Genomic DNA, 26,923 nt, shown 5'->3' on the forward strand with positions numbered 1-26,923 from the left:
TAATGTGAATTATCAATTATGTGATAAAAAACATTTGGCTTATATGAATTTTAAAATCCTAATTAATACTCCAGAATCCACATGATTTTTTTAAGTATAATCAAAGGATATAAGTTAACCAGGCCCCACTAATACCATAATAACTCTGATAATAATAATAACTACACGAGATTTTGCTAAGAAGCCACCAAATTAGAATAGAAAATCCCATATTGACCCAAATATGACGAAAGTGCTGAGAGAAATCAAAAGAAAATCAGAAAAAAGCAGCACCATCTAATTAAAAATAAATCCACATCAGCGACAAAAGAAATATGTCCAGGTTCAACGAACCTGAAAGGCCGCCTTGTTGAAGCCACAAGCGCCTTTCCTCTCCGATATTCTCTCTTTCCTATATATTCACAACACAAACACACACACTCCATAAATCATCACTCATTTCTTACATATAAATCCTCAACCAAGCTTCAAGATCATACAAACCTATACACACAGATACATACATTAACATACAATGGCCTTTGCTTCTTCAACTTCTATATCAACTTCTTTTTCTTCTTTCGAACAAACAAAAGGTGAGTTTTATTTGGGTTTTACGTGCAATGTTTTTTTTTTTTTGTGGTTGATGAATTTGAATTATGGGTTTTGAATTTTGTTGATGATGTGTTTGTGGATTTCGCAGTTTCGCAGATAGGGTTATATCAGCCGTTGGATCGGGCTCATTCTTTATCGACGGTTTTAAATGTATCTAGAAAACGAGTGGTGGTTAAGGCGCTTAATGCTGAGCCGAAGAGAAGTGAGTCAGTTGTTGTCTCTGCTGCAACTGTAGTGGCTCCTGGTATGTCTTGTCTGAAGTTTGTTTTATGTACATGTACATATATGCGTCCAGATGCATGTTCAGATTGGAGTACAACTTAATTTAGTTTACAAACAATAAAATAACGTGTTTGGCTTATGTAATCAATAATAATTTATATTATTACTCTATATTATTAAAATGTTTCTGATTTTTGTAAATCAGTATATTTTTGTGGATTGTATGTTGAACTGTTTTCGTTATTGTATGAATTATAATTCTCTGAATCTTGTGTAGAGTGTGAAATTGTGATAAATTATATTTTACTGATAGTTTATGATAGTAATTCAAGTGAGAACATTTTTTTTTTTTGAAAAGTGTGAGAAAAATGAGAATAGATTGTTTGTATTTTTTTTAATGTTATATTATTCTATAGACTATAGCAGATATAGCAGAACAATCGTATTCACATTGTTCTCGTATGCTAAAACGTGTTCTCCGTAAAGGGCGACCCTATATTTAACACTGTACAAAATGATATGTATTTAGACAGTGAATCTTATAGGATTGTTTGCTATTTATGTCTGGATTAAAGGTTGGTGGTGCTTGAAAATAATAGTAATGATTTTGCATTTGGTGTGTCGGTCAATTTACAGAAGTGGTGGAGAAAGTGGAAGTGGAGGTAGAGGATTATGAGAAACTGGCGAAGGAGCTTGAAAATGCATCACCACTTGAAATTATGGACAAGGCCCTAGAGAAGTTTGGGAATGATATTGCAATTGCTTTCAGGTATTATTTGCTCTGTTTTCGATTTTTCATATGAGTTCTGATAAATATTGTGCTTTTAACTTGGTGTGCAGACTTGTCTTTTAAATTGTACTCTGTATAAAATCTGAGGACTGCCTGTCGAAATTTATATATTAGATTGAGGGGTGAATTAGTTATGTATTTGGCTTCTGAGTCGATGTATTGTATGATGACAAATGCTTTTAAACTGATGAAATCAGTTCCTAAATCTAACTGTGTTTTGTTAACGTAAATTTGTTAACAATGTAACCACTGATTCTCATGAAATTCCTAATTAATTTGTCTTACTGCATCAAGAATCAAGTAGTATATTTTTGACGGCAATGAAATCTGTTATTCGTGTATTTGTTTCCTTACAAGATCATACACTAGTTAAATTGACTGGAATTGTCTACTGAAATGCTAATAACACTATACAATTGTCAACTTAATTTGCAGTGGTGCTGAAGATGTTGCTTTGATTGAGTATGCTCATTTGACTGGTCGTCCATTCCGAGTGTTTAGCCTGGACACTGGAAGACTTAATCCTGAAACATACAAATTATTTGATGCTGTTGAGAAGCAGTATGGCATTCACATCGAGTACATGTTTCCAGATGCTGTTGAAGTTCAGGACTTGGTAAGGACCAAGGGTTTGTTCTCTTTCTATGAAGATGGTCATCAGGAGTGCTGCCGTGTGAGGAAAGTTAGACCTTTGAGGAGGGCTCTTAAAGGCTTGCGAGCATGGGTTACTGGACAAAGAAAAGACCAGTCACCAGGAACTAGATCTGAAATCCCAGTTGTCCAAGTTGATCCTGTTTTTGAAGGGCTCGAGGGTGGACCTGGTAGTTTGGTGAAATGGAACCCAGTGGCAAACGTCCAAGGTACTGACATATGGAAATTTCTCCGTACCATGAATGTGCCTGTCAACTCATTGCACGCACAGGGATACATCTCTATTGGTTGCGAGCCCTGCACAAGGCCAGTTCTGCCTGGTCAACACGAGAGAGAAGGAAGGTGGTGGTGGGAGGATGCTACTGCCAAGGAATGTGGACTACATAAAGGCAATATCAAGGAAGAGAATGTAAATGGCAATGGAACTGGAGCAGTAAAAGCCAACGGCGAAGCCACTGTCACTGACATTTTCAACAGCCAGCACGTGGTGAGCTTGAGCAGGCAAGGAATTGAAAATTTGATCAAACTAGAAGATAGAAAAGAGACATGGCTTGTTGTTCTTTACGCACCCTGGTGCCAATTTTGCCAGGTAATACACCAAACCACCCCGCACTGTTATTCTTTATTGGCATTTTGTATTCACTCATGGATTGTGTTAATGATACATCTTATGTTATGCGCAGGCAATGGAAGGATCATACATGGAATTGGCTGAGAAGTTAGCTGGAACAGGAGTGAAAGTTGCAAAGTTCCAGGCAGATGGGGACCAAAAGGCGTATGCGCAGAAAGAGTTACAACTGGGAAGTTTCCCCACTATACTTTTCTATCCTAAACATTCTTCTCGTGCTGTGAAGTACCCGTCTGAAAAGAGGGATGTTGAGTCCTTGTTAGCATTCGTGAATGCTCTTAGATGATCAACACCAAACTCTGCCGATATAGTATCAGGTCTCTGCTGATTTATACAAGTTGAAGTAGCAGCTGTTATGGAGGAGTCCACCTCGTGATGAATGTATCATTGCCGGAATCAACTCTGAGATGGGATGACCCTGTATATTTTCACAAAAATATATTTCTATGTGGGTTTGAGGGCAATGATTGTTGCTTTTGTACTCAGTTTTGCCTTTCAGTTCTAGTTCAGACATTTTGTGAGTTTTTCTATATGATGAAACTCAATGTTGCATTGCTCCTGATAGTGGAGATTATTCTTCAACTTCTTTTTACCAAGATTTATATCAAAGTGTGTTATGATCTTTTAGCAGATAAAATTAGTTGTTTTAAACTGTTTAGCTTCAGGAGCAGAAGATACAGGGACATGATCAATATATAACACATCAAATTTAAAATAAAAGCTCTAAGAAGTTGAATACTTGCAAAAACCAAGTACAGAAATGAGTTGGTTTTACAGGATTACAGGAAGAAAAGGCGCTTTTGCAGCCCAAAGAGCATATGCCAATTGCGATGACTGATACTACTATGAAGCAATGAGCAACGGTATAAAGTTTAAGTAGAGCTGTAGAGTATTTGATTAGGTACATCATGTCGGACATTGTGCAGGCTGGCCACCGAGTTGAGCTAAGTTGAGGCAGTTTAAATGCATTTCACCTCCACTTTCTGATGTTCCACATGCTTGCATTACCGTATTCTATGACAATCGTGTATAAGCAATATTCAGCTACAATAAGTTCACCCAAAAATTTAATTTCTAAATGCAACCTATGAGGGCGACGTTCTAAACTGAGTCGAACTTCAAATATTGTTACAATATAATAATAATGTTTTTTTAATAGAGAAATTAACACAATAATGCAAAATTATATGATATTTCAAAAATAATCAAGTTGAACAAATATGAAACATATTATATCAGTGATCAATCGAAATTTTATAGAGAAACAATCAAGATTTATTGAAGTTGATATATATATTATATATACATGTATATATGTACTCATTTCACGATTTGATGTCTTGGACATTGAATCATATTAAAGTGCAAAAAAAATAATAATAAATTTTCACAAAGAAAAAATAAACAAAATCAAAGCAAATTGCAAACAAAGCTCAGCAATAATAGTGTAACCAAACAAACAAAATAATTTAAAAAGACAGAAATTCTTATCTAATAACATAAAATATGAATTTACGTTTCAACAAGCAGAAAAACCCTTTCCAAAACATCTTGACGCTTACACTGAGGATGATCTGTCGACAAATAATTTTTTAGTCATAGCTCACTGCAAGTTAAAAGTCTTTATTTTTCTTCCACGAGCTTAAGAAAAACATGTGATTCCCGACTAAATGTATGCTGCAAAAACAGAAAAGGCAAGCCAGGCCCAACTTTCTGATGTCAATGCCCACACTTCATTCTTCTTGATTCTTCCACTCGGCTTCTACAGTTGAACAATATAAAGTAGAATACAGTCTCTGTCTGGCCCTGTGGAATCATACAAGGGCAAATATGCAATTATGACACAGCTCTCAGACAGAGATATAGCAGCTGCTCAAGTCCAGCCTGGAACTCTTGCCTCACCTCATGTATGCCCACAGAGCCTGTGCCAGCAAACTTGTGAAAATTTCAAAAATGTCCCTATTGATTTATTCCATTTCTATATAGTTATAAAGTACATATGCCACTTCATAATTGCACTAGCTACCTCCAACACCTATATAGTAATTTCACACTTAAATTTAGAAAACCCCTTCATTCACTCAAACAGTACTAGATCTTGTGATCTTACTCGAGCAATTTTCCAACCTATAAACCAAGAAAGTTCTGATTTTTTGTACTTTTCAAGAAACTTCAAGTGTTACATAAACATAAACAACAGTACAATTGTTAGCAAAAGATGATACAAAGAGTGCTTCAACTTCATTTCAATGGCAGATTGTAAACTCACCCTTCTCTCAATTCTTCTTATATTCATCATCTACATATCACAGTCTCTCTCTTCTCTCTTGCCAGGTAAAGTCTCTCTCTCTCTCTCTCTCTCTCTCTCTCTCTCTCTCTCTCTCTCTCTCTCTCTCTCTCTCTCTCCCCCCTCCCTCTCCCTCCCTTTCTCTCTCTCCTCTCTCTCTCTCTCTGTTTAGTAAAGTTGACATTTTTGCAGAGATAAAGAAGCAAGAGGATCAAGAACCTTATGTGGGGATAAACATTGGAACAGATGTATCAAATTTGGTATCACCAGCAGACTTGGTATCATTTCTTCAACTACAAAAAATCACCCATATTAGACTATATGATGCGAATTCAGATATTCTTAAAGCTCTTGCAAAAACCAAAATTAGAGTCATGATTAGTGTTCCCAACAATCAGCTTCTTGGAATTGGTGCTTCAAATGCTACTGCTGCAACCTGGATTGGCAGAAATGTTGCTGCTTATTACCCACAAACACTCATTACTGCCATTGCAGTTGGTGATGAGGTTTTGACTACTGTACCCTCTTCAGCACCAATCTTGATTCCAGCAATTGAATCACTTTATAGTGCTTTAGTGGCCTCAAATTTACATACCCAAATCAAGATTTCCACTCCTAATGCTGCTTCCATCATTCTTGATCCATTTCCGCCTTCTCAGGCATATTTCAATCAGACCCTAACCCCGATTATTACTCAGTTACTTCAGTTTTGTTCAAGAACTAAATCACCCCTTATGATGAATTTGTATCCTTATTATGTGTTTATGCAGAACAAAGGTGTTGTTCCTCTTGAAAATTCGTTGTTTAAGCCTTTAACGCCTTCGAAAGAAATGGTGGATCCGAATACTTTGCTTCATTACACAAATGTTCTTGATGCTATGGTTGATTCTGTTTATTCTTCTATAAGTAATTTGAATTTTAGTGATGTAGTGGTTCTTGTTACTGAAACTGGATGGCCTTCAAAGGGTGATTCTAAAGAGCCATATGCTACGATAGACAATGCCAATACTTATAATTCGAATTTGATTAAGCATGTTCTGGATAGAAGTGGAACTCCACTTCATCCGGAAATTACTTCGAGTGTGTATTTGTATGAATTGTTTAATGAGGATTTGAGGTCGACTCCTATTTCTGAAGCTAATTGGGGACTGTTTTATGGGAATTCGACGCCTGTGTACTTGCTTCATGTGTCCGGAAGTGGTACATTTTTGGCTAATGATACTACAAACCAGACGTATTGTATTGCCATGGATACAATTGATGCAAAAACATTGCAAACTGCCTTGGATTGGGCTTGTGGACCTGGAAGGGCGAACTGTTCAGAAATTCAACCAGGCGAGACTTGTTATCAGCCCAATAATGTAAAGAACCATGCTTCTTATGCATTTGATAGCTATTATCAAAAAGAAGGGAGAAATGCTGGGTCATGTGACTTTAAGGGTGTGGCCATGATCACCACTACCGACCCCAGTAAGTGCTTCCTAATCACTACGTTTAGTCCTAATGATTATTCGTTTCCCTTAATTTCTGAAAATTTAGGACTGATTGTATAATTAGCACAGTATTGATATATTGATATAACACTCCAACCTAATTTCTGCTTAAATATTTGCAAGTTATAAGGTGATGACTTCCATTTGGATATGCTTAGCAATATTTTTAACTGGTCTTCTTTATAGTTTGTGAGTATCCCGCTATAGTTACATAGAACATTGTATATAGAAACAGTGTCTCCTTATTTTGTTCCAGGAGCTTTGCATGTGGTGTGGAATTTAGAAAAAAATTAAAAGAAAATGGAAAGGGGGTAGCTACTTTTTGGTGGAGGTAGGTAGATTTAGTTTTCATTCTGAGGGTCTTTATTTATTTATTTATTTTTGTTGGGGGGGGGGGGGGGTGTTTACAGAGGCCATGGAGCTCAGATTCTGAATACTGGACAATGGATTTACGACACTTAGAATTTGTGTTGGAGATCTAGCAAAAAAAACCTGTGATTGGTAGCGTTAATGTATGCTATGAAAGATTATGAATTTGGCAATGGTATTTATTATTTCAGCTATTGAATACTAGATTTGTATTTTGAAATTTAATTAAATTTATGTTCACTTTTTTCCCCACATTATCTGGTCACACTGCAGAAAAAGAGGAAATGCATCACCCGTGTATTATTCTTATGTAGTACCCATAATGATGAAATAAAATTTTTTTATGGCATTATTCAGATTGTGAAATTCAGGGTAAATAATATCTGAGCTTGATTTTGTCCTCTTGTGGGATCAATTTGCAGGTCACGGGGCCTGTGTATTTCCAGGCAGGTGAGCACAATTTTCTGTACTGCATTTCTACTCTTGTTTGTCCTGTTCTGCCTTCATGTTAACTAGAGTATTGGGTTTGGCATTGTTTTATATTATTTATACATTGTAGTTGAATATTTAGAGGTAGAATCTCTAGCAATGCTCATATAAAATGTATTTAATTATGGGTGCAGTAAGAAGGTAGCAAATAATACGACAAGTACAACAGTGAATGCAACACAAGCCAGTGGCGCAGATCAAATAAGATTTATAAGTCTTCATGACACAAGAATAAGTGTAGCTGGTGGAGGTTTATTTGTTCTTTTTATTGTCTCCTACGCCCTGGTATACAGTGTGTTCCTTTTATGACCAAACTCGAGGTAAAGAAAGTATGATTCTTATATGGAAACAGAAAATATGTTTGATTAACATTAGTAACACCGTGGTAGTATGATATTTATGCAGGAAACTAGATGTCATCTCTGTGATACGGGGTTCGCGATTTTATTGATATGTTTGTAAAATTGATGTAACTACATTCTGAACATGGAAACCGGGATTACCAGAGTCTGACGTGGAACTAGCACATCAGGCATCAAAGAAGTGATGAGGGGAAAATTTTGAGCCAGAATAATGAAATAGATTAGCTTCAGTGTTAAAAAGTTAGTTCTATAATTTTTTATTTTGGTTGCCAAAGGGCCCATATCTACCAAGTTCACTAAATGTGCAGTATGCTTTTCTTCTACCTTATGTCATTCATTTCTATCTATATGGAATAAAATGATGCATTTTTAGTTTATAAAGCTTTTATTTCATTTCTTGTACCAGCCCCACAAGAGATTGTGGTGTTATAAATTCATAAAGACAAATTGTCAGAATAAGGTTTGATTATCAGTGGATCACTGTAATTAAGTTAGTGAGACTTGGTCGGAAATTGGACTTAATCGGTGAATATACGGAACAAAATTCAGACTTTATTGGTGAATGGGTGGCAATTTCGGGTAACGGGTCGTGTTCGTGTCGGTAATCGGGTCGATTTCGTGTCAAGCTAAAATCACTTGAAATTGAATAAAACTGAAAATTGAAATTATTAGAAATGAAATTCTCATTTCGGGTCCATTTCGGGTCAATCGGGTGATTTTCGGGTCACTTTCGGGTTTCTGTCTCAGTAAATCGGGTTTCGGGTTGGGTCGGGTTCGTATCGGGTTTCGGGTCGTGTCTGATATTGACACCCCTCGTGAATATATGGAAGAAACATGGAACAGATTTCGGACTTAATCGGTGAATATACGGAAATAGAATTAATAGAAGATTAATTAGATTGATTAGGGATTAATTGAATGATTAATTGAATTATCAGAAATTTAATCAGTTCGTTAAATTACGGAACAAAAAATAATTGGTGGTTAATCGTGATTAATCACCGATTTTTTAGAACAAACCGAATTGTTTATAAAAAAAATTATATTTAAGTTGTTTTCAAATATCTGGGAAAGTGTTCACATATACATGATATACTGATATACATTTGAAACGGTCAGCTTTATACTCACAGGCTAATTTCAGGGAATCTGTTACGAGTCCTATTCTCAGGGAATATATTACAAACACTTGAAATAATCTATCAATGAAGTTCGCATGTAGATTTTTAGAAGATCTTACAGAAAGGGCTACTGGCCTACTGCATAAGTTCATTTAAGCCTGCTGTGATTAGAGATACTCATCTTACCTGCTGTGATCAGATGGCCGCGGATCATACTGATTCGGCGAAAGATGTTCATGTTAATATCAATCCGGCTAACAGAAACGAGCAAGAAAAGACTGTGATGAAGCCACTACATGCATTCCATGCGGGTTATTTCAGAATTTGCCTTTCTCTTGGTGGCCAGGCTTTGTTATGGAAGATCTTGAGTGACAAAGATGTATCTGATCCTCTCCCTCACTTATCTGCTGAATTGCATTCGGCACTTTACCTTTTTCTATGGTACATTGCACTCTGCACCTTGATTGTGCTCTCAGTCCTCTACACTCTGAGGTGCATTTATTATTTTCATCTGGTGAAAGCAGAATTCTTGCACTTTGTTGGCGTAAACTATATGTTCACCCCTTGGACTTCATGGCTTCTATTGCTTCAGTCAGTCCCGATTCTGCAACCAAAAGATTCAACTTATCAGGGCCTTTTTCTGTTCTTCGTCATTCCCCTGTTGGTTCTTGATGTGAAGATTTACGGTCAGTGGTTTACGACAGAGAAGAGGTTTCTCTCTGTGGTGGCGAATCCGACGAGTCAGATTTCGGTTATAGGGAATTTAGTGGCTGCTAGAACAGCAGCTCAGATGGGATGGAAAGAGAGTGCTACTTGTATATTTACGCTAGGGATGACGCATTACTTGGTAGTTTTTATTACTCTTTATCAACGTTTATCAGGTGGGGATCATCTTCCGGTTAGCCTCCGTCCAGTTTATTTCTTGTTCGTAGCTGCACCAAGTATGGCAAGCTTGGCCTGGAGTTCAATTTCTGGCACTTTTGATACTCCATGCAAGATGCTCTTTTTTCTCTCCCTTTTCCTCTTTACATCTTTGGTAAGCTAAACCAAGTTAACCAATGATTCCGCTAAGATTTTAAAGTACTAAAGAGCAAAGAGTCATTTATACTGTTCTCACGCTAAAACGTGTTCTTCATAGAGTGCGACCCTATATATAGGTATCTTATAAATGTACCAGTCTAATTTGATTATTCTGATTGCTTTATTTTCTGTAACTTGTAGGCTTGTAGGCCAGCATTATTCAAGAAAGCAATGAAGAAGTTCAATGTGGCATGGTGGGCGTATTCGTTTCCCTTAACTTTCTTGGCCATGGCCTCATCAGCATACGCACAAGAAGTGAAAGGGGTGGTAACTTCAGGATTAGTGTTCATTCTCACTGTCCTTTCCGTCTTCATTTTCATCTGCTTGTTGCTTTCCACAGCACTCAATATTCACATCCTTTTGCGCGGTTCTGATCCAATTCTTAAATTTGATAGCAAGGGAAAGTAAGTTCATTCCTGCTATATATTCGGCCTTCAATTGTACATATAATTAGCAAATAATATAATTTTTGAAATCATAGTGAGATAGAAATACAATTTTTTAAAATTTTATTCCAACAATGATTTCTTCTTATTTTTGATTACTTTACTGTGATCTGTCACCAAAAATCATGGTACTTGAAATTATATGAAAAGATTGGAAGTCTCAACAAAATACTGACTTGTTTAGATATCAGATATCAAAGTTGCTTCATCCAGAAACTTCAGCATTTGGCTCCATTCATAAAATATAACAAAATGTTAGCTACCCCAAAGTATCGCTATACTTTCTTAGTTTTGTTTATAACAGGTTGCCTATTCAACGACAAGCAAGAAACTCTCTACCATTTAGTCAGTGTACCCTTGACAAGGACATGAAGAAAAGTGAGCCAATACATAGCATAAATCTTACATGACCTTCTTGATACCAGAATGAGACAGTCTCCGGTCCGCTGATTGCAATTGGTTTCTAAGGTTCTGGTTGTCCTCAAGTAAACGATCGTACTCAAGAAGAAATCCCTCGGACTGCTTTCTCATGGCAATAGCATTGGATTCTGCATTTTTAGCTTCTTTGGTCTTGGCCTCCAGTTCTGATTGCAGTTTCTTGAACTTTTCCCTAAGCATGACAGCCTCATCTTCCAAGGCTTTCCTTTCCTCTCCAGCTTTAACATCCTCAAATACTCGATTTTGTTTTTTTATAACTTCCATGCCCTTTCTTCGAATACGGAGCTCCCTGATATAGTAATGCAATCTGTCGATCATCAAAGCAAGGAATAGGGAGAAACCTGAAAGAAATTCACCTCTGAATCAGCTAGAAAGAATCATATATAAGGAGCTTATGAATCATATCTGCTCCTTTTACCTGTTTATGTATAAAGGAGAAACGCTTACTTTTTAATAATATTAACAGAACACAATGCAAAAAGTGGTTCATAATCTGTGACATAAAAATGATTTCATAACCTAAAGAGTTGGATGTCATACAGAAGGTATTCTAAGCAAGGTTATTCTAGCAGAATCACAAAACCAATCGGAAACCGATAGGTACATGCAAAACTACAGAGCAGTAAAAGTAATGTTTCTTAGGTTTATGAATCTGTACTAGCAGAACATAAAAAATTACACAAAGTTGTTTGATTAATAATGCATTCTATAAATACAAGCCTTGTTCAAGGTGTCTTAATCAATTATCTGAAACTAAAGCATAGCAATCTGTCAGGTAAATACACACTCCAGACGCAGACAGACAATCAGCAAGTATACTGAAAACAAAAAAATCTGTTAAAACCAACAAAAGGGCTGATAACAAAAAAATCTGTTAAAACCAACAAAAGGGCGTTATCTACTCAACCATTCACTCGCATACCTTGCATAATGATTCTACTAATTCACACTCAAATCAATCAATAACACTCCTCATCTCTGTTCTAAAAGTCGGTGATTAGTACCGATTAATCATTGTTCAGTAGCTCGCCAAACTGATTATATATCCGATTATTCACTTAATCATCCAATTAATTCCCGATCAATCTAATTAATCCCCGAATAAACCTTGTTCCGTGACTTCACCGGTTAAGTCCGATCCGCTTCTTACAACACTGTTCCTCATACACATTAATCGATCTTTCTAACATCCAAATTCCAAACCATCCTCTAAATTACACATGTATCATGAAATTGCAAAAAAATAAATTAATTAAACAGAGCTTCAATACAACAATACAACATTATAAACACTCCCTTGATAACAGATTGTCACACATATACAAAAATACACAGAGAAAGATGAGATTTCGATAAATACCCATGAGAGAGGCTTCAAGAAGGCTTCTAGCAGAAAGAACCTGATCCGTTGGATTAACATATTCACCATCTTGAATCCTCCGCTTTTGTATACTCACAACATTACTAACACTTGACAACATTACTATGAATATAGTGGCTCCAACTGTTTTCACCACAATCGGACCCTGACCCATTTTGACCCGATCCAAACCCATTATCACCAGCTTTCTCAATGGGGTTTTGAAGACGAACATTATGATCAGACCCATTTCAGCTAGTATCAGGGAGAAGAGTAAGTAAATCATATCCGACGGTTGAGAATTGGTGGGGCGAATCAAGGGGTGAGATTGATGTGCAGAGCTTGTAAGAATGTGAAGTAGATGTTGTAAGAAGAAGAGAGAGGAGACGAATGTTCAAGAATTGTAGCCCGCTGGCTTTTCCATGTGTAAGAAGATTTCTGTGTTCTGGGGCTTTAACTTGGTATGTTTATATTTTAGTCCCTATATTTTACACAATTTTGTTAGTTACCTGCTGAGGAGATAGGAAATCAGGAATATAGATGTAATTTAATATTTGATAGGGAAGAAATAACATTTTTAGAAGGAAATAAGGTAATTTGGATTTAGAATAAAATTTTAAGTTGGTGTAAGAAAAAAAATTCAAATCCAAAATAAGTGAAAAATGATGATTCAAATTATAAATCATATTTAATATTTTAATATTTGTGATAAAATTAAATTTTTATGAGTGAAATTTAGTGGATATTATTATGGAACGTAACTTATTCTATGATTTATGAAAATTGACTAGTCGATTATTTTCATTAGTTACTTGCTATATTATGTTTTATATTTTGTTTATAAATTTTCTCCCCTTTCTTATATTTATTTATAAGATCAAGCTTTTTTTTATATGAAAATCAACAATAACTTCCGTAGTCAATCATATTCATCAAGATTTTGCTACATCTGTTCTGTATTTTGTTTCTTAGTTTTCTCTCATTTATTATATTTATTTATAAACTCACGTTTTCTTCACATGAAAATCAATAATAACTTCCGCATATCACGACACAAATACATTTTACATAACCTCACATGTTTCTTGTTATAATCTAACATTAACAATATTCTAAAAATAAGAATAAAAAGCTCTCCATTTACATCCCATAATAAAGTCTCGAAATTATACTAAATTATGTGCATTAACCCATATTCAAAAATGTCAAGATATAATAAAAGCTTTCACAAAATATTAGTCGGGCCACATACCCTATTTTTGAATGCGCGGCTATCTTGAGATTTTTGGGCAAGAGATAAGGAAGTTTTATAAATGTTACTTTTTTTTTTTTTACAAATGTAAAAAAATTTCATTAACTTGAATATAATACAGTCGGGACAAACCTCCAACTGTCGATACAACCAGGTGGTAAAACAAATAACATGCTAAAAACAATTAGATGATTTGTTTCCTGATCGTTTAACGGATAGAATCCAAAAATTCTTGAAGCAAAAAACGAAATCAAAGACATTCCAAACGATCCAAATTGCACAAATCTCTAGAAACAGTAACATCGCAATTGACCATATCACATAAAAACTATTATTAGCCCAATGTTCAGAAACACCAATCGCATAAATCGAGATTGGAGAAGTGGCACCACAACTATTTACATGTCAGATATCAGCTATAGACTTTCCGAAGGCACCCCAGCTATCTACATGCCGGATACCAGCTATAGACATGCTGAAAGAGTAAACCCGTGAATAATGAACAATCTTTGATCGTGAAAGGTGAGCTCTTGTAATAATCACCACCGTCCCAGATTCGATACAGTTTTTGTAGATCACCAAAAATATCAAGAAACTCGTTTTCAACAGATCCAACACGAAATAAACCCAATCATGACTAAAGAAAAACATAACAAACACTCCAAAAGGAGAGACAAACCACACACTTTAAGAGAAGAGACATACAAACACCCAAAATATTGGGTTTTATTGAAAAACAATTAACGAGAGTAATACATAATGAAAGGGTTTGAGACTTTCCACCGGTGAAAACCAGTAGAAGCCCTCGATTTACTTGAAAAAGAACAAACCCTAATGGAGGAGGAAGAGAGGAGGAATGTGTCTGGATTGATATTTTTTTTATAAATGTTACTTTATTGCACCCATTTATATTATCATCACTGTCAAGCATAAAGTCTCAGTAAATCGTAATGCATGAAAAGGATGGGGGAAGAGTCTCTCATCTCAAGTCTTCTTGCAGCGTTACTCTTATAATTGAAGTGATAACATCTTTTAAGTTGCAAAAGCTCATTTTTCTTTCACGAAAGCTGGGTAGTGACTAGTGAACTCTGGTTGATTATGTGGCACTATTAACTTTTCAAAGTGTTAATATATAAATGACTTAATTATCAAAAAAACTATATAATTATTATGTTTTTTTCAATTTAACCATAATAATATATTTGTTACAGGATAATGCAAGTAACTTTATAAAATTTTATTTTAAAAACCCAATCTCACTAGTTCATAATCATAGTTAAGTTAAAATCAAGATGGGTGCCACATATATTATTAAGTTATTAATTAAATTATTTGGTATATGGGTTTTATTAATATTTTTACTATCTCATTAAGGGTCAAATTCCTAATTCACACAATCTACACAAAGACAGAGCATATTGAAACTTATGTTTGAAGGCAACGATGTTAGTGTGATTTTTTGAAACCACCGTCTATCAGTACTATATATCGATAATTTTTCATCCGATTTATATTGATTTATATCGAATTGATAAATTTATTTAAAAAAATAGATTTTTTGGTCACCCAACTTATTGTGTATTTAGGAACTTAGCACTAAACTATGATTTTTTTTTTTCCACTAATGTTAGATTCGGATTTTTTTTTTTGGTCAATGACATTAGGTTCGGATTTGATTATTAACACTATATTATTCTTTTTAGCATTATTAAAATATAGTGGTAGTTTGCAATATTTTGTTGATCTGATATGTGTCTATATCTTATTTGTAGTACTCCGAATGTGCCCCAGGTAGTTCACCTTCAAGAACCAGAGTTTGACACGCGTTTTAAGACTTCTAAAAAATTTAGTTTCATAAATTATTTTGTTATTTTTTCTAAATAAAAATTTATCATTTGAATTTTTATACACAAAAAGAAAATATAAATATAGTTGACTTTTGATGTAGGTATAATAAATTATGTAAAATTTTAAAATAAAATTAAAAATAAATTGATGACTTGTGCAGCATGTGACATTCATGTCAACTATAAATTAACCATGTTTAGAGATTCATTAAAATTGGGTTATGTCAAATAGATTTTGTATTACTTAGTTGTATTATTCTGCAACAAAAAAAGTTTTATGGTTAAAATGAAAAAATCACATAAGTTTAATAGTTTTTTTGGTAATTAAGTCTATATAAATTCATCTTTAATTTAGTTAATCTTACGGGGTGTATTCGATTGGGATTTTAATGGATTGTTTTTAGTCTATGGATTTTAATGGATTGCATGTGATTTTGATTTTGTGCGGATTTTTATAAAATGTCGCAGAGTTTATAGGATTTAGGTACAATGCTTCAAAATCCCATTGATTTTGATGGGATTTCAAAAAACTTAAAATACATTGAAGAATGCCACAAAATCTATCATTTTATGAAATGAAAATAAATCCATCAGTATTTGAATACCATCGGATTTAAATTGAGTTTATAGGATTTAAATTGATTTTAAACAATCCCAATTGAATACCATCGGATTTTAAAGCATAATTTAATATCCCAATTGAATACCACCAGATTTTGTAGCATAATTTGAAATCTCAATTGAATATCTCAAGATTTTAATGGATTTCAAACAATCCCAATCGAATACCCTCGGATTTCATGAATGAAAAAAAATGCTTTAAAATCCCAATCCAATACACCCCTCTTAGTTAATGTGGTTATTCGTGAAAAAATTAAATTCACTAGCGAGAGGATTAAGTAGCATAAACTAAATGAGAATGATTGGATAGTCTAACGGTGGGCTTACCCTTTGTTGTCCAGGGGACACTCGAGTTCGACTCAACCTCCCAATATAATTTTATAAATCAATTTTCTTTTCCTGAACATTTACAAAGTTTTGGTATACCATGCCATCTACATGTATTGGGAAAGATTGCAATATATCATCATGGCCTGTCATGTTCAAAATTAAAAACAATGACCATTCCTTTCCAACCACCTTACTTCTGCGCCAAGGAAAATTCATTTCCTTATGAACAAGGAACAACAGCTTGGAGCAAGTCCATCAACTTTTGGTCTTTGTACAAGTAGGTTCAAAATTTTATATCTTTAATTGAGTGAAACAATTGGTGAATGATGTAACAGAGATTGTGAGTAGCAAAAAATAAATAAATCAGTATTATAGATTATCAATATGAAGACTTCATTTTTTGTTTTCCTCCTATTAATTTTTTTTTCCTTTCCGATGATCTGCCCGTATAGTTCATTAGATGTACTTGCTATTGACTAATTTGAACTATTAGATTATACTTACTAATCTGAAGTAGGTTGTCGAGAAAGGCATATGATTTAAACTTATATATATCTATTGTTTTAATAATTGCTCAAGAACCTAATGAAATCTAATTTGCTTTGGCGAGAAGTTGGATGGAGTTTGATAGCTTTTGGTTGAGCAGTGGTTGGCTACTGTCACACGTTGGTCGCTTTCGAATATTACAAGAATTTAAAAAATGCATAAAATATTATCTGAAATCTGAACGGGTAGTTTATTTTACAACTTAAAAGTGTATAGGGTTAATTTGTAAGTGATTATATCCCTAAAATATTGAAGGGTTTCGTTTGATGGTCATTTTAGGAGCTAAGTGTGCAAGCTTAGAGAGTATGAACAGTAAGCATGTGCTAAGCCCAGGGACATTCATGATGCATGTGCCAAGCACCAGCCTTTTTGGTTCTAAAGATTTGATATTTAAAATACAAAGGAATCAAGCCCTTTTTAAGCATGTCACGGCCCAACACTAGAATATACTCCCTCCGTCCCAATAAATTGTATACAGTTTCCTTTTTTTTGGACGTCCCATCAATTGTATACATTCCAAAAGTAGTAAATTTTTATAATATAAAACACTATTACACCCAGTACTTTCTTCCACTATCTCTATTCTATAATAATATAAACACTATTACACCCACTACTTTCCTCCACTATCTCAAATTTATTATTAAATATAAATGGGTCCCACCACTATACCCACTTTTCATCCAACTTTACTCATTTCTTACCCAATTTCTTGGTCTCCGTGTCCCAGCCATTTGTATACAAATGACTGGGACGGAGGGAGTACCCTGTCTTTATTTTTTTAATATTAAAATTATCTTAATAGTGTTTTCAATTTTGGTTATAAAACTTTATAGGTAAATATGATGGTCATTGGTCAATATCAACAAAATTTATGCCAGTGAATTGCTAAAACTGAGGCTCTACATAAGGGTGTATTGGTCGTATTGGTCAATTAGCATGCATATTCAAATTTTGAACAATTATAATTTTCTCGTTGTTAAATGCGGGCACTAAATTTAATATTTCGTAAACTAAGATAAAATAATAAAATCTTATTATGTCTTACATACAAAACTCAATCATTAATTTATTAAATTATTATCTTACGAATTGACTTAATTTAGAAGATTTTTTTTTTCATGCTTCAATAACTTACTATTCCAATTGGAAACAAGCAAATTCGAGTGCAGACTGGTCAGCTAGAATGATTAACAAAATTAATTTAATAGCCATAAAAAAATTACTGAACTCATAAAATGTTATGTCTCAATTAGCTTATTATAAAGATTTGCTACATTTTTAGAAATATAATATTACTAATATTTTAGATTGATAGGAATAAAATATTATATTTTAATATAATAACATATGATTTGAAATTTATTTAAATTACTATAATATCATCAATTTCATAGATTTGACTAAAATTTTAAGCTCGTCGGCGTAGATAGTTTTTACATAACTTTTAGATAACTTTTTACATAATTTTATGATATGTGGAATGAATATTCGTCAGGCAAAAGACCTTCAGAAATCAGAACTGATATCCTATTGAAGAGGAGGATTCCATACAAACTATTTGAAAACCAGACACACAGTCTTGCTTGGTCCCATTTGACATACTGGCGTAATTGACCTCATCCAAATCAAATGAAATATTTTCTCTGAGCTTGCCCATTTTAAGAATGTCATATTGTTGGGCCACTTTCTCCAATATCTGATTAATTTTCAGTATTGAAAACATTAAAAACTAGTCCATAAAACTATGGATCTGCTTGTACAAAAAATAAGTACTAGAACTTAAATCTACAAATTGAAGGATTGAGAGATATAAAACTTTTTTTGTGCATGCCCGAGGTTATCATATTATTAACAAAATCAGACTCAATGGAAATTCGCTACCTAGTGTGTTCACACTAAAAATTTGGTTAATATAATACAAAGAATGGTCTACATAAATATTTTTCACAGAATCTGAATACATAACTAGAATGATTCAACCTCGTGGGTGAATACTTGACCCAGCGTTCAACATCTTCATGCTTCTTCATCTCACACCAATTTTATTTAATGCCTCTGCTCTGCCTGGTCTGTGTCGTCGTGTTACACGACTTGGAACTTACGTTACCCTTAGTCACAAGATTTTACACAAAAAATTATTACTGTTAATGTTTATTATTCCAACCCTTCCTCTTTTTTCTTTATAATTTTCTTTGTTATTTGTTTATCCTTGTTATCCTATTTATGAAACTTGACTTACATTCATTTGGATGAAATGGAATTAAAATATATAGGGAAGTTTTTTGGAGAAATAAGAAAGTATCAAACAATAATGATCAAATATAATTGAGTTAAAATTTTTCATGAAGAAGATGATGGAGAAACATGATGAACAAATGGAATAAACATTCCTTCTATAACATATGAATGTATAAAAATTATAAATAATTTCTCCGATCACCTCCAATTTATAGTACAAACTTAATTCTATTTCCTTTTCTTTTCTTTTCATTCCATCCAAGTTAAAGAAGAGAAGAGAGGGGGTAATACAAGCAACACAAAATATACCCCCACATAAATAGTACACATATACAGACAGTCACACATAAATAATACAAGAACCTATTTACATATTTTCACTGATATATAGTGCGAGAACCTGATTATTTATAAATAATTGTCCAATTTTTTAAGCAATGTTTCTTTTATGTGTGAACAATATTTCACTCGGCAACAAATTTCCACTACAGAAACATGTCGATTCGGCAAACTGGGCCAAAAAACTGGTTGGAAACAAATTTGGATAAGACATTGATCGAGTTTGACGGTCGGTAAAAAGAATCTTGTACAGGTTAATTATTTAAGAATCTTGTACTGTTTGTTGCAGTAACAGTGGCTCTCGATACTCTCTCGAGTACCTGAATTCGAACGTTCTTTGTCTCTTTTGTACTTTACTTTTAATTGATGAAATGTCAGCCTGGTAGGAAAAGATTCATAGAGATCTTTATATCCAACTGTCTGATAATATATGTAAAAGAATTACTGGCTGTTCACGTGTTCAATTTACACACCCTCCCTTGTCTTCATTTCACACTCTCTCCTCGTCTGTTTAGGACAAAACAACCGTATGTATTTTACTCTTTTCGATTGCTTTCAACCATTATTACAATCATATATACAAAATTGTAATCATAATTTTTAGAACAAATTTTCCAAATTATTTCTTTATTAAAACAAGCTACGAACCACAGGTACCTTTTAATTAAACCATAATAATATTTGCGAGCTGTACATATATAACACATGCATATATTATACCCTTCCAAGTCCTACCTACTGATAATTATAATAAGAAATCGACCCAGCCACATGGCCACTACTAAAACTATTGATATTATATGGCCGAAATACCTGATAAACAGGTTGTACAATTTTGTCCACTTCGATAAGTTCTCAAATTATAATACAATTAAAAGGTTATTTGCACTGGACCGGTATGTTCCTCATTTACATTATCGATATTGAAATCTTTTATGAACTTAGATTAATCACATATGACGGATCGTATCTCGTATTTTACTGTTTAGCTAGATCCCCTCCTATTTTATATGACTGGTTGCTCATGCATTTGATATATAAAATTAGTTTTAATCTTGAAGTTAACTTGTTCAGCGAGATGCATGAGTTGTACGTCAAGTAATTTTTACTTATCAACACAACATATAAATATTATGGATGAATATTATATGCATGATTTTGAAGTGTAGCCTGGGCTTGTTTTGTCCTTTTGCTCTCAGTCCGACAGTTTCTTGCATGAATGCATGGTGGCACATTTTGTTATATCTAGCAATCAACGATGCTTCGAATATACGCACGTCCATTATTTTAAACCACTTCAAACGATGACACTTTATTATCATATGATTAACATAAAGATCATATAAAGTTTTTCAGATTTTTAAAAGATTAATAATTTTATGATGTTGGAGGTGGAAACCAATCATGCATATCTAACCAGTTCAACACTAAGGAGGCGTTAACGAGAATCCTGAATGGGATGGGGTTTCATTCCATAGCACTAAATAATTAATCCAAACACTTGTTATGAGATTAAGGTTCTAATTCCCGTTAACCGAACTCATTAATCATGAACCAAACATCCCTGATTATAATAAGCGTCACCACTAAAAATTTATTAACGTAAAATATGGTGGTATAATTAGCACAAGGTTTTGGATGATGACCACGATTGATCAGTAGTAAAGGGTGGACTTTCTGCCAGGTAATTTAATTCTAATTTTTTCTTTGTTGGATACACACCGCTAACATTCTATTCAATTGCTTTACACTCGATTATTACTCTAAAGAAATTACCACTAGTTGCACACTACTAGATCTGAATTGACCCAAAAAATGGGCAGTGCGGTGCGGTCTGGCACGAGACTTGATTATGATGGGCGACCATTAAGTGTTAGCACAGGAAGTGTGGGGTAACTGTGGCACAAATGTCTTTGAAATTTGCACCCATCTTCACAGCCAGGGCCTTGTGATTGTGAGTTGTTGTACATGCTAGTCAAACCATTAGTCCTGCACTAAATCCACATGTGTCTTTCTTTCTCCTAACCGCAAGAGCGATGTTCTTTCAATTATGCACAATATAGGAGTAATCATCATCATCATAATCTGTGTGTACATACACAAATTCTTGCACAATATGACAAGCTTGTCACAATGTAATTTGAGAGTTTTTCAACTTCATGTCGCTCTCTTCTCTTTTAATCTCGTAGAAATTTGAACACTATTAGGCTACAGTACCAGAAAAACGGCTAATTTCAACATAATGCTGTTGATTTTAGTGTTTATCGAAAATCATCTGTGTGCAAGTACACAAAAATCTATCAAGCTTGAATATGTACACAAAATCACAAGAACTTGTGCACAGTGCACCAATTATATACACTTTATTTGTTCCTCTCATCAATCATTTCTACAACAAACTATATGCTAGAGTCTAGACTAGTTGAAACTCAGAAACAGGCGATTAACAGAACTACAAGATGAACTAAAATTCAAACAAAAACTAAAAAAGCTTGCTGCCAAACTCTTTAATGTCATGCCCCTTATCAGCAATATTTCTCAGCTCTGCAATACTCCTCCCCAGCTGCAATGCAATCTTCATTTCAAACAAATTCCCATTCTCTCTTTTCCTCACATCTCTCTCCCTCAAATTAAACTCAATCTCCTCCTCTATCTCCCTGAAGAATCCGGCATTACTGCGATACAGCTCCACCACCATCCCAACCTGTCCACCATGCTCCATTGTGTTGACAACACTAGCAAGAGCACCTCCCACCACTCCAAGCATCACAGCCCATGAACTCTCTTCAAAAGAACCAAACCCCACAAAACCACTCCCAATGGCCCCCAAAATAGTCAAAGAAGGTCCACAAATAGCCAAGACTTTGTTCAGCTTCAAAGCAATCCCACCTAGCCTCAAGTAGTCAGCCTCATCATTCCTCCTCAGAATCCCCACAATCTCCCTCATCTCATTCTCCAGCTCTTGAGTCCATCCATTCCCAAACCTCTCTTCATCACCCTCATCAATCTCAATCCCCCCTTCTTCATGATCATTCCCCTGTCCTCTCAAAGGCCACCACACAGCAGACTCAACATTAGAAGGAAACTTATCAATCATAACCCCAAGCAAAGGAAGCGGATAAGCCTTGTCAAGAGCCAAAACCCTATTCATCGTATCCTCAACTTCACTAGCCGTTGGTGATCCAATATCAATCACTGTCTGAACATGCTTCTGAATATGCCTAAACAACCTCGTAGCATTCCTCTGCTCTTCAGCAAGCTGAGACGGCTGAATCTTGTTCATAATAATCACCATCCCAGTAGCTCCAATATACAACAAAGTAGAAGCAATCTTCAACGCAATCAAAGGGGCCCCATTTGCATTAATCGTAGCCGCAATTCCCGCCATTGTCGCAGCTCCAAGAATGATTGTATTAATTGATGTTAACAACAAGCTGTTCCAGTTCTTCCTCTGCTCACAAATATTCTTATGCATCTCCACTCTATCCGCCACCGTCTCCTTTATCGCGTATAATTTCCCGATCACCAGCTCCTCAGACTCGCTTATATCTTCTTTCAACGAGATATTGCTGCTAGTAAAATCGTTTTTGAGCATGAGCTCCTCCATGGAGCCTCCATTGGCTAGGTTCGAGAGGGAGAGATGAGTTTTTCGGAATTTCGGGACGTTGTTGGTGGCCATGATCGCTCTCCTTCGGTTGTTAGGCGAGGAGAAGGAGAGTTTACAGGAACACAAGCTCAAGACTTGAAGGCTTGCCATGATTTTTGCTGTACCAATAGTTGGTGTGTTTATTTATACTCCTAGTATGATTGAACCCTTGGCGACTAGAAGGTTGAAGAACGTAGATGTGGACCATATGCATGATGCATTTACTTTATTATAATTATAGAAATGAAGTACTCCTACGTTGAATGGTCCAGTACGTAGATCTACGTTGGGAGACTAGCAACTACTCCCCTCCCTTTGGATAGTATATATGGGGACATGGCGACAAAATTTTAATGTTATTGTAAAAAAATGTAGTTGTGTAATTTATTTTTAAAAATTTATTTTTTTTAATTAAAGTTTGAATGTTAAATTTTTATTCAGAAAAAAATTAAAAAACTATATTTTGTAAGAGCATTGAAATATGTGTCGAACAGGAAACGTACAAAGTTAAATGGAATAGAGAGAGTACTGTATAAACTTTTTAATCTATAAATTGTATATATGATCGGAACATTAATCGCTATATGATCTAAACACTAATTTAAATAATCTATAAAAATACGGAACACGTATTAATTGGAACACTTAATAACGAATGTGGAAAGACATTGAAAATAATAAATTATTGTTAAAACAACTAAATATAAAATAATGTTTATCAATATTAGAGATTATTTTAATTTATAATAATAAAATTTTGTTAAAAAACGGTACTACTAATAAATTTGGAACGAGCATTTTTTTTTTTTTGATAATGAGAATAAATCTCAACGAATATGACTCGGCAATTCACCGTGATAATTCTTTCATTCAAGAAAGCTTATTATCTAACCGTCGGACATGCAAGATGACCGGGGAAATTTAGACAATAAAACTTTAATGTCCGAAAAGATTACCGGTTTTCTTCCAAGAATCCTGAAAATAGAACAAGAAAATATAAGTCAATATATAAAACAGATTATATCAAATATTTCCACAATCACGATAACTCATAATTGAGACAATTAAACTCTCAATTAAGGCACAATTAATAAAATATTAACGTCCTTAATTAAGACACAATTAACACCCTTAATTAAGGCTCAATTAACGCCATCAATTAGGAGGCACAATTTACGCCCTCAATGGCACAATTAAAGCCCTCATTAAGAGGCACAATAAAACGTCCTCAATTAAGGCACAATTAACGCCTTCCTTTTTGAAATCGGATCCCGTACTCATCCCGGAGCCTCTGTCGCCGCCATCCTCGGCGGCCACCGCTATGCTATCTCTCTCGTACATGACCGCTTCAATCAAAATTGAGAAAAGAGTATACCAAGAATAAGCATGAGTAGATTCATGACTGCGTCGAGAGCTGGTGGAGTGATTTTATTCGGGAGTCCAAAACAGATTTAACATAACTAAATCCAAGAAACTAAACAAACACATCAAAATTGCCAAGAACAAGCATTCCATACCCAAACAAGGTGCAGTTTAAAATACATACATAGCCAAAAATCAAGAACTATAATGAACTAACACACAATCTATTACCTAAGATTATCAAAACCGCAAAAACAAAATGCAAAGATCTGACACAAAAACAAGTCTTTGACACTGAAGTGAACCAAAATCAATGAGATTAATCTCTCTAAAAAGAAGAAGAGATCGTAAATAATAATAAAAAATAATTTACATTTGTAGTGCAATAGGAGCAGATAAAAAGAGGAACGGACTCACCGGACAGGCTTCAGACTATAATATGATGGCTGATCGGATGATGGAGACGATGGGAAAATCGATCAACGAATCCCGAAAATCATAGTTTTAATATAATGATAAATAGTGGGAAGATAATAAATTATTGTTAAAACAACTAAATATAAAATAATGTTTATCAATGTTAGAGATTATTTTAATTGATAATAATAAAATTTTGTTAAAAAACGGTACTACTAATATATTTGGAACGAGCATTTGAGTTTGCGCTTATCTCCTAATTTTTTCACGTGGCCTAATTAATCAACAATTAAAGGTGGATTGCTTCTGCGAAAGTCCGCATATCTATAGTTAACAGAGTAGTTGTATTCACTTTCTATTTTAACCGAGTTCTCATGCTTCTTTCTTCTGTTTCCTGTCATTATTTATAATCTGCGTTGAAGATACAGATACGGCCAAGTTTATTTGATTGTTTATATAAGTTTTTTATACTCCAGCAATTAAGCTGAGAACACAAAGAAGATAATTAATCGTGGAATAGAAAACATTAATGGTTTGATTAATACGCCGGATGCTTATTCTTATTCTTATTTAATAGATGGTTTGGTACAGCGTATTTAATAGATGTCAAACACTTATTCTTATTTGCAGAAATAAATCGTTAATTTCAGAAAAAGCACAAATTTATGTACTTTTTTAAAAACACATGACTTATTATTAAAAATAAATTCAGTCAAACATGTTTTATGTATTTTTTCATATATTAGTGATTAACTTTTGAAAAGTAAATTAACATTATTTCAGTTTCAAAGGAGAGGTGAAGTGATGTGGCAATGACATGCCGGGGGATCTGGAAAGCCCGAAATGAGCTTTTATGGCAAAAGAAACAAATTTAAATAGATAATATGTGCACTAAAAGAAATTAAAAGCACCTACTTTTGACGGTGAATTTTGCCCGGAATATGATAGTCGAAAATGCTTACTGCTAGTATCGGTTGATGCAACCATATTTACTGAACAAAATGCTTACGGCTTAGGTGTTATTGCCAGGAATTCGGAGGGGGAGATGGTGTGTATGCTGGAACAGGCAAGTATCGGGAGAGAGTGGCTCCGGAATTTGCTGAAACTATGGCTGTGAAAGAGGCGTTGAGCTGGTCCAGGACAGTGGGTATGAAGGTGACAATTAAGTCGGATTGTCCGGAGTAGTGCAGGCATTCGAAGTTTCCTTCCTGGAGCTTGTTGGTTTAGGAGTGTAGACAACTTCTTAGCGTGCAAAACAATATATTGAGTTGTTTTTTATTAAACGGTATGCTAATATCTAATTATCTATATGGTAGTCTATAATTTGGTTAGGGTTTCATATTCTTTTCCGAATCAAACCTCGAGTAGATTTCAGCAGGAGTGATGTTACTGTTAAAGTTGCTAATTGTATTGTGAAATGAAATTCCGCCGTTTTGAGTCAAAAAGATAAAAATAAACTCAAATAAAATAATTATTTTTAAAAAGAAATAATTTTAAATTGTAATGTCTTTTGAATAAATAAACTAAAATTATTTTATTTGATGAGATTCCAAATATTTTGTTGTATATTCTTTTTTATAACTATTTTTTATATATATGCGTTGTTCAGTAAAGTAAACAACTAGTTTTACTTAAATAGAGAATTTGAATTTGTCAGTTAATTATGAACTTTGTACTGAAAGTTAGTTTACTTCAGAAAACTGAAACTGGTCAACCTTTATATGGATGTTTATGCATTTGTTTCTTACAGGATACAGGCTCTGAAGGTGTCAATGGTGGTGGTTGCCGGATGGTATGTGTATAAACAAATGGATCTAGCTAGTGGCGGTAGTAGTAGTTAACTAATGCTTTAAAAATTTTATCTGGACTATTTCTGTTTTCATTAATTTGTCAGTATTTTAGGACTACGCCATCTCGTCCAAGGACATGCTTTTGAATTTTTCAACAGCTTTAATAATTCTTTTAATATCATTAGATCAGGTTTCCCTATGT

The 26,923-nt window shown here is 34.3% G+C and overlaps 5 protein-coding genes across 7 annotated transcripts; 3 read left to right on the forward strand and 2 right to left on the reverse strand.

The window, feature by feature from the left end:
• The first annotated feature begins 271 nt into the window (after positions 1–271).
• On the forward strand, positions 272–3,467 carry LOC108204316 (5'-adenylylsulfate reductase 3, chloroplastic). Its single transcript, XM_017373690.2, has 5 exons — positions 272–575; positions 683–838; positions 1,453–1,585; positions 2,042–2,846; positions 2,941–3,467. Exons 1-5 carry the CDS (start codon positions 515–517, stop codon positions 3,169–3,171), a joined length of 1,386 nt encoding a protein of 461 aa, XP_017229179.1. The 5' UTR covers positions 272–514; the 3' UTR covers positions 3,172–3,467.
• Positions 3,468–4,917: 1,450 nt separating this feature from the next.
• LOC108204315 (glucan endo-1,3-beta-glucosidase 1) lies at positions 4,918–8,278 on the forward strand. Of its 3 annotated transcripts, XM_017373688.2 has the most exons (5): positions 4,922–5,219; positions 5,365–6,642; positions 7,457–7,484; positions 7,658–7,843; positions 7,929–8,278. In XM_017373688.2, exons 1-4 carry the CDS (start codon positions 5,135–5,137, stop codon positions 7,830–7,832), a joined length of 1,566 nt encoding a protein of 521 aa, XP_017229177.1. In that variant the 5' UTR covers positions 4,922–5,134; the 3' UTR covers positions 7,833–7,843; positions 7,929–8,278. The 3 variants fall into 3 exon arrangements, with proteins under 3 accessions (XP_017229178.1, XP_063942054.1, XP_017229177.1); XM_017373689.2 differs by lacking the exons at positions 7,457–7,484; positions 7,929–8,278 and having other exon boundaries at positions 4,918–5,219; positions 7,658–7,801; XM_064085984.1 differs by lacking the exons at positions 7,658–7,843; positions 7,929–8,278 and having other exon boundaries at positions 4,918–5,219; positions 7,392–7,480.
• Positions 8,279–9,205: 927 nt separating this feature from the next.
• LOC108224252 (S-type anion channel SLAH1-like) lies at positions 9,206–10,494 on the forward strand. Its single transcript, XM_017398774.1, has 2 exons — positions 9,206–10,042; positions 10,228–10,494. Exons 1-2 carry the CDS (start codon positions 9,206–9,208, stop codon positions 10,492–10,494), a joined length of 1,104 nt encoding a protein of 367 aa, XP_017254263.1.
• Positions 10,495–10,690: 196 nt separating this feature from the next.
• On the reverse strand, positions 10,691–12,753 carry LOC108211775 (uncharacterized). Its single transcript, XM_017383462.2, has 2 exons — positions 12,331–12,753; positions 10,691–11,311 (listed from the first exon to the last, which is right to left on the reverse strand). Exons 1-2 carry the CDS (start codon positions 12,614–12,616, stop codon positions 10,935–10,937), a joined length of 663 nt encoding a protein of 220 aa, XP_017238951.1. The 5' UTR covers positions 12,617–12,753; the 3' UTR covers positions 10,691–10,934.
• A 9,049-nt stretch (positions 12,754–21,802) lies between these two features.
• LOC108213012 (probable F-box protein At4g22030) lies at positions 21,803–23,303 on the reverse strand. Its single transcript, XM_017384730.2, has one exon. The coding sequence runs from the start codon at positions 23,261–23,263 to the stop codon at positions 21,989–21,991; it is 1,275 nt and encodes a 424-aa protein (XP_017240219.1). The 5' UTR covers positions 23,264–23,303; the 3' UTR covers positions 21,803–21,988.
• Between the last annotated feature and the right edge of the window lie 3,620 nt (positions 23,304–26,923).

The sequence above is a fragment of the Daucus carota genome, chromosome 1, assembly GCF_001625215.2.
Source record: "Daucus carota subsp. sativus chromosome 1, DH1 v3.0, whole genome shotgun sequence".
Taxonomy (NCBI): domain Eukaryota; kingdom Viridiplantae; phylum Streptophyta; class Magnoliopsida; order Apiales; family Apiaceae; genus Daucus; species Daucus carota.